At 39.5% G+C, this 16,512-nt stretch overlaps 1 protein-coding gene across 2 annotated transcripts in view; it reads left to right on the forward strand.

Moving 5' to 3' along the window:
- LOC109987139 (nephrocystin-4-like) overlaps positions 1–16,512 on the forward strand; it is a 205,551-nt gene that overhangs the window by 77,840 nt on the left and 111,199 nt on the right. For both annotated transcript variants that reach the window (XM_065961552.1, XM_065961551.1), the window contains exons 7-8: positions 1,833–2,017; positions 6,041–6,170. In XM_065961552.1, the coding sequence (XP_065817624.1) occupies positions 1,833–2,017; positions 6,041–6,170 (315 nt within the window). The remainder of the gene's footprint in view (positions 1–1,832; positions 2,018–6,040; positions 6,171–16,512) is intronic.

Consider the following 16,512-nt stretch of genomic DNA (forward strand, 5'->3'; position numbering starts at 1 on the left):
AAATAAATCAGCTTCTATACCAAGTAAGAAACACTATAAGGAACTGACATTCCAGTTATTTGTATAAAATCCGAATAAGAATTATCTTGTTTTATCCTTAAAAGACCATGGCTGCAAATTTGGGTTCCTAAGTATTATAAGAGATACGATAAGATAAGATGATCTTTTGTTTTCAGTGGGGAAACTCAAGTGTCACAGCAGTAAAAAGAACAAGAAGAGCATGCATATAAGTGTAAAAACAATAAGAAAAGATAGGAATAAAAACTAAACACGATGTATTTACAACGATTAACTAGTAAGTATAAAGTAAACGATACACCCATTAAATGCCAAACAAAAAACTATACAGGACATTCAGATCTGTTGTGAACTAAGTGGCAAAGTTTAGATTAGATGACGTAATTAAGAAATAGATATAAAAAGGAGCATCTAGCTAGTAATATGACATGACTTACAGTTTTTTAACTTAAGGTGTATGAACTGATTCAGGGAGTCAGGGACGGCTGAAAGTGGTACGAGTTCTGGTTATGGAAGTGTGACGGCCACTGTGGGGAATGAGTGTGTCCATCTCCTTTTCATCGTATGCAGTATGTGTGTAAAACAGGATCAAAAAATAAAAAGTCAAATAGATACATAGGAAGTTTTTTTGGTCGAGATGTTGCATGTATTTTGTATTTTTGTCACTGAAAGGACTTTGAATTAATGTGTTAGTCGTGTTTAAACAATATGTGTTAGGATTGCTGAGATTGCAGTTGATCATGTGATTTAAAGCATTTCCAAATTTTTTTGTCAAAGCCGTTTGGTTTTAAAGGAACTTGTCTAAAATGAGATCTTGTTAAAAAATCTCTAAAATAGAAACCTTATGCATGGTTTACTAGTGAGTAGAGGGGTATCGCAAGAGGATTTGTGACTGCTGACAGTCAGTCCATCAGGGGGTACAAGGACCTGAGGATAATGAAAAGAGATAATTAAGACAGGCTTTTATGGTGTCCCTGTGATGTCTTCAAATAGATTTGCAAAGAGGAAGTATTCTCACTTGGTTTTAAGATGAAGTGAGATTTTAATTTCCTATACAATAAATCGTTTTCTTTATGGAGTGCTTTTGAGCTATTCAGCTTTATTGATGATAAACAGGCCAGCAATATTTATGCAATTATTCTTTGTTTCGTGTCATCAAAAATGTCAAATATTTTGTCTTTGTTTCGTAATGTTATGATATTTACCAAGACATTTCAAGTTTTTTTTAAAGGTCCAATATGTAAGATATCTACTGAATCTCATTAAGGAAACATGCTATGTTAAAGTGCTGGCTTCTCTGTCAACATCGCAGCAGTCAGTATGTCCTCCTTCAAAGTTTCGATTCTGGTGTGTAATGGTCAGTTTTTGTTTTGACCAGAGAAGTAGGTGGTTTTACTGCACTCAACACAACCGTTATGCCCCTCCCCTCTCAGTTTGCCAAGCAAACAGCAAACCAACCCTAATAAAGTCAGCTGGAGTCAGCTCTCTCCAATGTTTTGAATTGGACTGTAGTACCCATTTAAAACGCTAGGTGTCAAAGTTACATATTGGTCCTTTAATTTCCGAGTTTTATACGTTGGAAAGTAGTTAGATTTAACAAATACTCGTCTGTCTCATGCATAACTGAGAGATTATTTGTGGACACATAGGTGCTAAGCTATTGCATTAGTAAATAACACCAAAATAGTTGAAACTACTTTCATTCATTTTGACTAAGTCCAGAAACATGTCCTGATCAAAATGAAACACATTTATGTTGTGCTGTACTATCTGTTTCTGTCGTCACGCAAATCTTCTCTGTCCTCCTTTTTTAGAAACAGCCAGGACCAGACGAAACACTACGGACTGTTGCTATCCAGGAGAGGAGGCTACATGTCGGGGTCCACAATGGCTGGTGTTTCCTTGAAAAGCCCCAAGTGGTGGTGCTGGAGCTCCTATCCTCAGGCACCAGGAGCCGAGCAGACAGCAACTCCAAACAGAGCACCCTGATCAAGGACAGGTTAGTAGAGGAAACACGTGTTTCTCTGTTGTGATGCTGACCTCCGTGCTTCTCACAGAAAGAGATTATTTTAAGGTGGCTGCTGACTGCAGTATTCATTAGGTTAAAGAGGCAAATAGAGTAACAGAAGCCGTAAGCAGACTTACATTCATACATTTTATTTTACTCCATTTTACCGTGATAACAAGTAAATCTGGGTTATTTTTATTTCTTTTTTTATCTCATTATTTTGGGAAAACAACGCAGGTTTGCCCATGATAACAAGTTCATCTCTCAAGATCTCAGAAAAAAACAAGATTATTCCAAGATGAGGAGAATCACAAAGGATCAGAAGCTACTCGTTATCAGGGAAAATTGGATTTCAGTCAAATGTTTTGGATGAGGTCTCCTTAGGGCTTTTGTAGGGACTAACTGTAAAGTTGGGCATTTTCATATAAGATCCAGAGGGATTGATGTGCTCGTGGACCCAGCCTTATGTGAAAGTAAAGAGTCACTGCAGTTGTTTGGATTTCAGCATTGGCTTCATCTTTCAGCCCCAGAGGGCGATGCTGTCACAGACAGTTGAGTAAAAAAAAAGAAAACAAAATTAACACCTCTTTGCCTTTAATGATGTTGGTTAACAAAAAAAACAACAACATTTTAATTGTTATATTTACTAATTCATAATATGGAGTCAGTGTTGAGTAAGCTACTAGTAAAATGTAGTGAGCTAAGCTACTAATTACTCCACATAAAATGAAGCTTCACAACACCAAAGCTACCACTATAGGAGAGATGTAGCAAGCTAAGCTACTACAACATAGCGGCAGGGATGTCAGACATGTTGTTGTGGGCATCAAGGATTAGATTGTGATGTCATATGGAAGTAGGTTGTCTGCTTCCTATACATGCCTGCGTACGGCTGGCGTCTTCTACTCATCCTTAACAGTTTGATTTCAGAATGTGAAAGTGTGCTCTGCTGCGCTCTTTCATTGACCAATCGTGGATTTTTGGTTGGGAAATGTAGCTTTCCTGGATGCTACCGCACTACTAGAATAATAAAACAGCTAAACTATTTCATTCAGAAAACAGTGTTGCTACCACAAAGTTACTAAAAAATGTAGTCAAACTCCTAATGCCCCTATTTGTAGTGGTGATACCGCCCCACACTGTATATATGTTCTTCATGTGACTCTGTTGGTAGTCAATTGACCAAAGTCAAAGAAAAATATTGTGTCTTTTTTATGGCCTTCCTTATATGTCCCAACCATAACAGCAGGCTCATAATTTAAACAGTATTCCATGCCATACAGGCTTCCACACTCATAAAACAGCTTTGAAATACATTCGATTGCTTGGAAGAACTTTATGTCCAATCACAGAGATATGGCTCCTGCTGCCTCTGCCCCTGAGTTTTATTGAGACACCATGACTCTGAATGCAAGCCTTGTCAAAATGGATCTGCTGTTATAAGGACACTAGAGTGTGTCTTGTATCAGCAGTAAAACATTTGTATTAAATGGTTTCAGCAAGTCATAAGCAACAAAGCCACGGTGATACACTACAACGGCAAGACTCTGACCCCAGGTGATGCACATGACATAGTGATCCTTCATCTAATTTAATGTAAAACATAAAGTTAACATTTATAAGAACCACATCGCAAAGACACACCGTTTTGTAAACTCAATATTTCTACAAATGTAGGACCTCAGATTCATGATCAGGACTGATGCAATTCATTAATTTCACTGCTGTAAGAAACATTGTGATGTTGTAATCAATAGGCTTTATCCTCGAGGTGACACAAAATAACCCATTGCACCGGCAGGCACTGTATTACTAACGTAGATGTTTTGAGTGAGTGAACCTTTGACCAGCACAAGTGAACAACTGCCGGCAGTTTCAGTTAATGAGTTGTCAGGATGCATCAGTGAGCCATTGAGCAGAGCTGTTTTGGTTAAATAAACAAGGTTTTTGTGTCTATTTCTGTGACAGTTTGCAAGTGTGTCATGCCTGTAATGTGAACATTTTGCCCCTGCAAGCTATGAAGAGAAGATATGCAAATCCTGCATTGACAGATCCACACAACCACCTTTCTCTTTGACGGATAAAATGCTAATACTACAAAACTACTATACTCCAAAATATCACAAAAAAGCTGTGATAGAAGGTGTGTTCTTCAAGTGTATATAGTTTTACTATCATTTATAATAAATTAAGGAAAATCCCAGAGTATTTAAAAAAGAAAGTGTCATTCCCCTTTCCTTTATTGTAGTGTCATGAATTTGTTTCTGGGAATTTAGATTTTTGGAAAAAGAAAAAAATTACCCATGGCTTTAAACAAGAGCTGCTGTTTGTCAATAGGCAAAGCAGGCAACTGCTTGGGGCCCCAGGCCAGTAGGGGGCCCCCAACGGCCTACAAGCTTCAAACCACAGTGGTGGGTCGAACTGGGAGCATTTAGCAAAGACAGAATGAAAGCTCCTTAAGGGGCCCCATCTGACAGCACTCCCTCTGATTGCCCTGCTAAGCGTATAGCGTGCATTTTTGCTGTGAAAATCAAAGTTTGTCAATGAAAGTCACCGAAGGAAAATGAAGAGGAATTACCCGTCTGGGAGTGAAAGATGAGTAAGCATTGGGACACTGGCAGACATATTGGTGATGAATGCTGGGAGGAGGGGCCCCCAGTGAATTTTTGCCTAGGGCCTTAACAGACTCCAAGATCGCCACTGCTATAAACTCTGAGTCCATCTTGTCAGTTTCACGCACTGTAGCTCTGTGGAATTAGGATTTTCCCTTTCATTTCTCCTATATTTAGTCCATATCATGTCCACTGTGAGGGTGATGACGGTGTTGTGTGCAAAACACCCAACTGATTAAAGGCATAATGGTGTGCAAACACTTGCTGTCAGTTGCCATCAATACCAGAAGCCACTGATTACACTGGATGTTTTATTCTATCCTTCCACACCGTTCTGTCAGTGTAAGGTTGTTTATGTAAGCTGTGGCCCTCTCTATGATTAGGGGGATATTTTTTTTAAACGTTTGCTGTCATAATGATGGATAGAACTACTGAGTAAAAGTAATAGGCTGACTGTTAAATAAAGTCGTAAATGCCAAAATGTATGTAGGTTAACTTAACAGATGAAGCACAGACAGTGAAAGATGAACGTCCCCTTCTTCAGTGTGTCTGAATTTCAATGCGTTATGTGTGTTGCTTTAATTGAAACATTAGCGGATTTGGTGATTAATTGGATAATTACATGGGCTTTCTTAAAGGCATGAAAAAATGGGATAAAAGATGCAAATGCATAATCAACACCATCACATGCTGAGCCACTGTATGGTCCAATTACTGCATAATATGTACAGCAATTATCTTCTATAATCAATTAGTGCCAAAAAATTCCTTTTGTGTTTTCTTTGAGACAGAAAGTCCTTTCTTTAGTATTATAAGTATGATAATGTCCTATAATTATGATGTTTACTGCTTCTTTGGGTGCTCCAAGTGAAAGCTGACAGTCTGTCTTGCCTGTGTTATGCCTGGTGCTTCCAGACAGCAGAGAAAGAGAGGAAAAAAAAAAAGTATCTGAAGTGCTCGCCTGTTCTATCCTCCAGAGAGTCCATGAAGCGGAAAAAAGAAAAGGCGCTCGGCCCCACCTCGTGACACACCAGCACTCCACAGTATGCTCCTGCCTATGGTGTATGCAAGCTGTGAATGACGAATACCAAGAATGCTGTTCCGCTGCTCACACAGGAGGCCTTTGCTTGCCAGGGAAAATTGAGCAAGCGTGTGTAAATCCTGCAGCACATTGATTTATTTTCCTAAAAATCAAAACATTAGACTGTATTTAAAGAAACAAGGGGGACTGCATTTATTGAGGCGGAGCAATTTTCTTCAGTAATGACTTTAAAGCACATAAGTAACATTTAATCTTTATGTGGGTGCCATCATTGCTTACTTCTTTCTCTCTCTCTCTCTCTCTCTATTAACACACTCGTCACACCTTCTCTTCCTGAGTGTCTCTTTGCTCTCTCCTCAGCTCATCAACTCTCTCTCAGACGCTCGGTCTTCGCAGCAGCTTGGAGCTCAGGCTGGCCAATCACCATGCTTTGGCAATCGTCTTCCAGCTGGAGTATGTCTTCTCTGCTCCAATTGGCCCTGAGACGATGGTAGGAGAAATGCACAAACTGTTTTATATGTATATCATACAAGTCCAAACCATACCTAATTTCAACCAGAAACCAAACTCAACCTCTTGATAAAATGAGTACAACTCGACAGACCTCTCCTCGTAGTCTGACGCTCTCAAACAGGTCTTTACCATCCAAGATGTAGAAAAACATTTGAGCATTTTCACACAAAAACCCTAGTGTCCTCTATTTATCCAGCCTCACCACCTCTTGTCCTTTGAGTATCACTTCATCCATCTCTTGCTATCCCAAGGGAAATAACTGAAGGCATCCTTGGGCACAAGTTCCATCTAAACAAACAAGACAGAAAGAGGTATGGAGAGGAGGATAGTCATGGAGAGGACAAATACAGTCATGGTGATTTTCCTGAGCTGGCAGCTTGCTTCTTATCTTTACTTTTAATTAGGAGTATAACAATTCATTGATCGGTATCGTTCCATGGATTGTTTGAACAAAGATCCGATCAAATCGTTTGGAAGTCAGATCATTGATCTACTGCAACTACCCGGCCTGATCTCAATCTCCAATCCAACTGCAAATTTCCACATACTTGCCACGGTTTTGCTCCATCGGACAGCGCGCCTGCCCCACTGGGTCCGTTTCTGGAGTGTTAGCGCAGCAATGAGCAGCTGTACACACATCACAGGAGAACTACAAGATCAGGTGGGATTAAAGAGAAAAACATGCAATCAACATGTTGCTTTGTGTCTTTGAGGATGATTTGATGTTTGTTCGGTGCCTGTTTGGACGTAATTTAGGGAAAGTGATGGAAAATATGATCGTGGGTCTGTATACAGTATTGTATTTTATTTTGACATTGACCATACACTGTGTGCGTTGTCTTGGCTGGCTTCCTGTCTGGGTCATTCTATTTTGTCCAGCTTGACGCCTGCTTGCAGCGCGCTCAACCAATAATACAAAGTGAATATCTGACTGAAAATCAGTAACAACATTTCAAAACATGATTTGAATAACCACAAAGGTAATCAACTAGGATACATATTGTCACCTCAACTGATCTGTGTTTTCCCAATCACCTCCATGCTTGCTATGAGTATGAGTATGAGTACATTATTGGGGGGGCTGGACGATCATGTTCTTCATGCCACAAAGTTCGCAATGAACTCTGGGTACTGAAGGATGACCAGCTGGGATAATGAAATAACAAGTGAAACTTTTCAAAACAAGAGCTGTGTAGTTTTGGTAACTTTATAAAACGTACTGTTGATGAAGAGTGCCAAATGAGTAAAAAATACAGGCAGAGAGAGGCAGGGGGAGGAGGTGCTTATGACAGCGAGGTCTGGATGAAAGTGATCTAAGCAGGTCAGCAGCTCTCTCTTTCTTGCATAATGAAGTCAATCTGTGGCAGTCAAACTTTCGTCCAAACCCATTGATGCTCCAATATGTCAAAATAAAACTACATGTAGGCTTTGCATATAATTCCTTTATACAACTGGAGAATGTATGAAGGGCTGATATTTAAATTAAGTTATTACTCCAAGAAAGTAATTCAATTCATTTTCTTCCACATAAAACATCAGTGCAGTCTTAAAAAAAGTAATGAAGTATTTTAACCCAGCATTACCCTTACTGTTTACCAGCTTCAGCCCTCTGTTTTTACTTGTCTTTGCTGGACAATTGCAATTCTTTTTGGAGTATAACGGCCACCTGTGGATCAGTGGAATAGGGTGAAACATTTTTCATGACTTTTTATTGCTTTACCAGCAGGAGTGTTTGTTTGTGGGTGGGTGCAGACTCTTGTGTATGTGCAAGAGATAAACAAAACAAATCCTCAGAGGTACTAGAGGTCAATAACTCCACAGGGAATATCTTAAGTGTCAGGTGTTTCAGCGTATCATTCTCACCTTTGTTGGTGGTTGTTGCTTGTGGTATCCTTACTTTTTCAAATAAGGTCAGATCGTGGTGGCACTTAGCTCAAGTGAAAAAAACAAAATGTTGCCTACCTGATGGTTGGGATAATTGAGATTATATTTACAACCTACAGAAATCGCTTACATTGTTCCTTAGAAAAGCAAACTGTGTCAGTCACCTACAATTCTGCTTAAGCACGGTACAACTTTGCAGAGAGTGAGAGCGCCCTAAGTTAATATTATAATGTTTATATTGCCACCATGATCCCCATAAACTCACACATGTCCACATAAGACTCGACTCAAACTAGAGCCTTATTTATTGGTGGTAATACCATGTATGCTAGCCAATAAATTAAAATAATTAGCACAACAGAAACAAATGTTTATGTCTATAATTACTAACATTGAGGAACACAGACATGCTCTTTATTAAAAAACATTGTTTTTTGTTTTGTTTTAGTCAGTAAAAGGAATTTATGTTCAATACACAGTACGGGAATGGTGTCTTCATTTGAATTTTAATTGGGGTCTATGCACATAAATGAAATGAACAACGACAGTTTCTCTTCACTTGGCAGTTCTCTGCTTTAGTTGACAGTGACCAGTATGTTAAGCCGCTTGTGATTTAAAAGAGATCAACCCATCATGTTGAGTTCCCTGTGTAAAGGCACATATATGGCATATATATATGTATACGATGGAATAGTGACCAATTATTGTTGATTGGTGCATATATTTTTCGTTGGGGAGACCATGTCAGTCATGATCTGCTAGATTAACATTTATTTTAAATCAAATGCCTTTTTACAACTTTGTTTTCGGGAAGCTAATAACCCGAGACATTTTCAATAGATTTTTTTGTGAATTACGTGGATTTTTGGAGGCATGTCAAATGTTTCACTACATATTCAAATTTCAACACACACTGTCTGCAGCTTCTGTCCATAAACCTCGTCCAACTCACCAACACTGTTGCCGTCATGTCCCTCTATGTCTGTATGAAATGCATTGACCAGTAGCTGGCACCTGTTACAGGCCGACACAGTCAACACAGCCTCAGGGAAGTCATTTCTAAATTGGAGCCGCGCCACTTAACAACCACTCATGGCATAGAAAACCTCAGAAAGACTGGGGTAATTATGTGTGTGGGTGAGCCTTCAACACTTAATGCATGCTGAGGCCTGGCTCTCATTGTGTTTCTATGTGTTGTACAAGCAGAGGTCAGATCAGATCACTATTTAAAAGCAGGAGGAAAAAACAACCACTGGAGCACTGTGGAACATTTGCATTTATATTTGAATTAACCCAATTATAACCAGAGATGATATTGATTGTTCAACGGACTCCCAACTGAAGAGGGGAGTAGCTCACTAGCTTCCATATCTTTCTTAGATCAGTTTCTCCAACAAAATCTGAAATTTCCTAAACATATTTTTGTGACGATAAAACTTTAAATATCCTAAAAGGAACAGGATCACACAATGTGACGTCTAACAAAAAAAAACTGAATTCCAGACTTACTGACTGTGTTCCAGCAGCTGCCTTTGGTGATGGAAAAAAGGAGATGGTTGTCATGGTGTTGAAGGAAGTCAAAAGACTAAAGAAGTATATTTACTTGAGTTGATACTATACAAGTCACTTATAGAGCTTTCACATTTTAAGCAGCTTTATGTGTGAATGCAAAACAGACACATCGAGTGGACACATTTATATACTGTGGCTGCTGCCGGGTGCATAGCGTGTAAGCAAGCCCCTGCTACTATCTCTGTGCACATAATTAAACAGCTTCGTTACGTTTTTCATTTTGTTGTTCTCCGCTATTTTGTTGGTAGTGTCATTCTGTTGAAATACACAAAGCACTAATATACAGGGAAAATATTCTCATTACAGCGTCATTAGCGGACTCTGTTGCTTCTTCTTCTACTTACGCGTCTTTTTTTTTTTTACGTCATGTCTTACCTCAGGAGACTCCTCGCCCCCCCCTCCTACCTGACAGGGATAGTCTCCCTCTGTGAGGTGCAGATGTGAACAACCATGACAGGAGAATATCTGGAGCAGTCCTCCTGAAGTTATCTGACTGCATATGTGCAAGCGGCACATTTTATGTTTTGTGTGTTTTGAGTATGTAACTCCTTCCATAACGATATCAGCTTTGCTGAAACAGCATATATCTTAATCTCTGGGACAGATTGCAATGAAATTTATTGCCATCATTCACGCTTGGAATGAGCTAAACTTCCTTTACATTTAATGAAAAAAGTTCATTCGAAGAGATCATCTCAAAATAGCTTGGAAAAAAAACTGCTGTGTGGAGGAGAAAAATAAGATTTCCTACCACACTCTACTCCACCACCTTCGCCTTTCTTGACATGAATGTTTGATGATGTGAGAGATGTTTAGCAGGTGGAGAGTCATTTCTGTCTTAGAGTTGGAGTGGAGTGTGAGTGTGTGTTTGTGTGTGCTGAATTAAAGCGTTAACCTAGAGCCGGACCTGTTTTGGGGTTTTTAACTGATAAAGGGTGGACACAGCAGCGCCTCTACTTCCTCTGCAAGCTGAAGAGAGCACGAGCCCCCCCATCCATCATGTGCTCCTTCTACAGAGGCACCATCGAGAGCATCCTGACCAGCTGCATCACTGTGTGGCTTGGGAGCTGCACTGCTGCCAACTGCAAGACCCTGCAGCGCACAGTGAAGGCTGCTGAACGGATTATCGGTGTCCCACTCCCCTCTCTTCTGGACCTCTACGGTACCCGCCTCACCCGCAAAGCAACCAGCATTGTGCGTGACCCCACCCACCCCTCACACAGCCTCTTCAGCCTTCTGCCATCGGGGAGACAGTACCGCAGCCTGCGGGCCGGCTCCACCAGACTGGGAAACGGCTTCTTCCACCAAGCTGTCAGGAAGCTTAACTCTCTCCCCTCTTCCTTCCCTCCCCTCTGCCCCCACAAACACTGGATGTTGAAACCCCCGCCCGTTTGCCACCAAGAACTCTGGACTAATAACTCTGAAGCTAACTATTCAAAAGTACACTCAGTTTACTGCACATTGCACAAGTTTACAGAACTCTGGACTAATAACTCTGAAGCTAACTTTTCAAAAGTACACTCAGTTTACTGCACATTGCACAAGTTTACAGAACTCTGGACTAATAACTCTGAAGCTAACTATTCAAAAGTACAATCAGTTTACTGCACATTGCACAAGTTTACAGAACTCTGGACTAATAACTCTGAAGCTAACTTTTCAAAAGTACACTCAGTTTACTGCACATTGCACAAGTTTACAGAACTCTGGACTAATAACTCTGAAGCTAACTTTTCAAAAGTACAATCAGTTTACTGCACATTGCACATATTGCACAAGTTTACTTTTTCTTTAAATTTTCTTTTCTTTTATTCACCATTTTGTACCTTTTGCACAATTTAGAATTTATTACTGTAAATATTATTTATCTTATTTTACCTCATTTTATTTCATCTATTTTACCTTATCTTATTTTACCTTATTTTAGTTGTATTGCACCGTGGGACGGAGACAAACGCAATTTCGATTCTGCTGTATGTCTGGCATATTTTGAAATTGACAATAAAGTTGACTTTGACTTTAATATATTTTCTTCTAAAGACAGCAGCAGCTGTGACACCATACATTTCACCCAAACTTTCCACTGCGCCTTGTAAAAAAAGCCCAGACATAATCAGATGTCTGCTAAAATACATGTGCTCTGTACTCTCTACGAGGGGACACTTTGCATGTCCCTCACAGCTATCAGAGATGTGAGGCTTTTGAGGTGTTAAGGCTGTTTTGAGCCGAGGTGAGTGTTCAGAGCAAGCAGCTGTCCACTGTCAATGGCACTTACTGCCACTTGCGAAACCACAGATGTGAAGGTTTCAGTCTGATTACAGCTCTTTTAAGGCCCTTGGGCAGCTTACTTAAATCGGCAAAAAAAAAAAAAATCTATCAGGTAGCTTTGAATGGTATATGGACTTATGGCAGTTTGATTTCATTTGTAGTCTCAGAAATGCCCCAGAGGCCAGTCCTTTGACCTGGGTTCAGTCCCTGAGGACATATTGTCCAATAACAAAACATGTCTGTGCTGTGATTATGGCTATTGATTGCTGTGTCTCTATATCCTCACCTTATGTTGTTGCTGCTGGATTCTTAGATGTGGGTATGAGGTAGTGAAGATAAGATCACACTATTGATTCTAATGAAGGACATTAGGTATTATTGCAGGAGGGGGGAAATGCCAGATGAAGACACAGTATATTTTCAGCCTAGTAAAGGAAAACTTCACCACAATTCTTAATGGCAATCATGTGTTAAGATAAAGGACTCAAAATATGGGATATTATACAATTAAATTGAATTAAAGGAGATATTAATGAAGATGGTATATGTCTCAACATATGTGAAATGAACAGACTGGTTTGCTGAACAAAAGGAAATATGCATTTAAGTCTGTCTGTAGTTACGGGGTTTAAACATGTATAGTGTATTACATTGAAGTAGCAGTGGAGTATGCTTTAATGGATGGATTATGGTGGGTGGATCATATCTGATGACAGCATGCTTAGCAAGTCTGTCCAGATCTTCCTCTTCACAGTCAAAATTTTCCAGCTCTTGAGAATTCCCAAGGCTTCAATGTGATATACAGTATAATACATTCAGCAAGACTTTAGTCTACCTCACGTTCCCGCTATGCTTGAATGCATGGGGGACAGAAAACCAAGAAAGGCATGGACGGGCTGACTTTAATATTGACAGCTTTACATTTGGATGCACTGCTGATTCGTCTGTAGCGGTCACAGTTTGATGAAGCCAACAGAACCACATCATCTACAAAAAGGAGAGATGCAATGCTGTGATCTATAATCCAGACACTTTGGGGGATTTTTGCCTCTGTGAGGTCTTCCCCTTGGATCTTCAAACTCTGTTCGTTCAAAGAAGTATCCCAAGTCCAGGTCAGCCGTTTTGTTTTTCACTGCTGAAAACACCCCAAGAAGTTTCCCAGCCTGGATTGTTTACAGTTTCCCAAAGTTTCTTTTATATGGAAGCGATTAGTGATCAGAATTCAAATGATAAAGCTAATTTAAAAATTCAAATGCATGCATTTTAGGCCAATCGAAACATCTTTTTCATTGCCTCACAAAAGGCATGACACCTTCATTTACTGATGATGTCCACAAGAGGGTTCTTGGGTTGTTGCTGTTATGACAGGTAATGGTGACCCCTTGGCTATAACTCAGAGAAAGCAATTCCATATTATGTACTGTATATGCTTTTCCAGCAGTTTTAAATTTGACGCTCTCTAGCCCAAGGGATACACTGAACCTTACCGCTGACTACGCAGGCTTTACATGTCTGACTATGGATTTGCCAATAACTGAAATTACTTTATCAGTGGGTGTGTCATTTAGTGGGGACATTTAAAAAAAAACATGTGTTGGTGGGTTATCATTTATTAAAGTTAAACCGTTGACACATGGCTCTTGTTGGGTTCAAGGATTGCAATACAGCGGATTGCGCTCCTACCCCTTTTGATTTTACATAGATCCCTTCCCCACTTAATCACTAATGGACGATGCTACTCAGACTCCTGAAGGTAAAACACTTTCTGTTGACAGACTTTGCAATTTCATACAGAATCTGTCAAGCGAGATGGACAAAACACTAATCAATTTTAGATCAGGCAGGTTGCTCCTCCCCGTCCCCTCTTTGGGGTTTCTTCATCATATACTACGTTGACAATGAATTCCTCTAGAAGACAAAAAATATGAACAAAGTGATGCCATAGCTAGCAAATTCAGCACTCCACCAAGGCTCCCTGAATGTTTTCCGAGCTCTTTTGATCTGGTTCAGCTAAGAGACTCTCAGGGCAAGCTTCCCTCTCCGGTCTGGCTCCAAGGAGGAAGCCTTGCTTTCCTTGTTCAAGGAGAGTTGCTGCTGTTCCTTTTAGCCAATTCATCTAGAAAGAACAATAAGAAAGACCTTGATATATTGATTAAATTGGAATAATTGACAGGTAAAACACTTGAAATTGCACTTTTGTCTTAACATGTTGAGTTTTTAGGGTATGAGGGTGGCGTGGGTGAAGAAATAAATAACAGTATGAGTTTTAATGTAAGTGTTGAAAAGGCATGCGGTTTAATATTATGTACAAAGTGATTGAAGTTAAAGCCCTGACAGGAACTGTGTGATGAATTGTACTTAGCATTTAGTAGATACGTATAAAATATAGAATATAAAAATGAAACAGTGATAATTAAATTCAGTTTGTATAAAATATGAGATATGAATATATGAGAATATGATATATTCAATTGTATTGGGATGTATGACATATATGTAGTGAAATAATAAGAATTCTACATAATAACCTTTGAGGAGTCAGTAATACAAGCGGCTCTGTTATGCAGTCCAATGGCAGATACAACAAAGGCCTGACATTCTGTCTTATTGGGTGTGCGGAGTGACAAACATACTATGATTCTGTCATTGTGACTTCCCTGTAATGGGGTACTGAAGCTGTTTTCTGTTGTTTTCAACCTTGCCCTGCCTCCGTCATCGTCACTAGATGGTGCTGTGTAGTGCAACTTGAGCGAGTGTGCTCTGTCATGAGGCTGTGCTTGAATAAGAAGCAAGACAGAAACATGCAATGTTACTGTTATTCTTTTCCTCTGATTAAATAGAATTATGTCTTTTGATGTATTCTAAGGGCGCTAAGGTGGGCGAATTGAGTAAAACATTTTGTTGAAATCCCTTCTCTCCTAAAACAGAACTGCTGCAATTCAGAGGCAATCGCTCTGAGCTCCGAGACTGCCTGTCTCATCCTTGTGTTGAAAAAAAAAGCCAGTGTCTGTCACTGCGTGAACGAGAATGGCCTCCTTTTACAGAATTCAACCCAATGCCTTTTGGTTATGAAGAAAGAAAATCATACTGTGGCGTCATTTGTTCTCTTTGGTATTTTTGATTTTGGTTATGATTGGGTGGCTCTTTTTCTCTTGTCTCTCTGTGTAACATTCTGGGTCTCTCTTTGAGCAGCTTCTTTCATGCTAGCAGCAGTCAGAGGGATGAAGATAACAATTTAAATTCAGGAGGCAGGGGAGACGAGAGGAACTGTGAATTTGTCTTATATTGTGTTCTCAGAGGGTGTCTGGGGTCACTTAACTTCAAATGTTCAACTTTTTCTCAATCCAATACATTATGTCCACTTCCTCTCACTTTCCTTAACTTAGTTATTTTTTCTATTTACTTTGTCATTAAAGGAGATACCCCCAGACACTGTAGATAGTAACAAAGGTTTGTTGAGAGTTGCAGTTAGTCGCCTTTGCTTTGCTCAGTGATTTTGATACCCTGAAATATTGAGACAATGGCAGACTTAACCATACAGTATGAAACTTTTGTCTCTTGCTGTGACTGGCAGTTTATACACAAACACTGTAGACATATGCTCATTATGCACGCCTACAGGTTCAGAAATAGATGCAAAGAGGAAGCGATATTACCACAGTTTGATGAAAAAACATTGATATTTAAGAAGAGTAAAATTGGAATGCTTCTTATCCCTCTCACAATATTTCCCTTCTCCACCATTATCCCATTTGCTGAGTCCCACTCCATGGCTGGAGTCCCTGCATTCCCTGCAAATTACTGCAATTACTGCAACCGCTTGTTAATTTACAATATACAATGTTTTGATGTGAAACCTGCTTTATAATCAGATAATTAAGCACACTATCATAGTTTGACTTACACAATGTTGCACACAGGAATAGTTTAGCTTCTCCTCAAGTCTACTGTAATAAATTCTGCTTGGTAAATCTCCATGCTGTTTAGGGCCTGACTGATATGTTGTTTTTTTGGGGGGGGCCAATACCGATATCGATATTGGGGAGAGAAAAAAATCTGAAACTGATAAATCAGCCAATATCTTTCTTAACTCTATGTTCAGTCTGTTGAAATGGATAGATATAGATATACACATTTATGGAGTTGTTCCCTCAAATGCAGTTATCCAACACTTGTGGAAAAGATATGCACATCTGCGATAAAATTAGCTGATACCAATAGTCACTTAATATGCTAATATCGGCCGATGCATGGTCATGCAAGCGCTGCAGCCATTGCATAAATTAAACAACAATTGATTCAGAAAAAGCAGGTAAAATGGATGTGTTAAAGACTGAGTTGCACAGCAGAGATAAAACTGTTCAACTGACAGAGCTCTGGGGTAAGTCGGACATACACTTTTTTTTTTCTTTATGAAAGTCGAGAGTGAAAGTGCAACACCATATTCTGTTTGTAAAACATCATTGTCAAATACACCAGTTACTCTGGGATGAGTGTCCTCAAGAGACACACTTGAAATGGAGTGCAGTAAAAATGTTTAACAAAATAATAAACAGGAGTGGGATAGGGTTGGGTTATTGCACTGGGATTGGGAT

Source organism: Labrus bergylta, chromosome 12 (assembly GCF_963930695.1).
Source record: "Labrus bergylta chromosome 12, fLabBer1.1, whole genome shotgun sequence".
Classification (NCBI taxonomy): domain Eukaryota; kingdom Metazoa; phylum Chordata; class Actinopteri; order Labriformes; family Labridae; genus Labrus; species Labrus bergylta.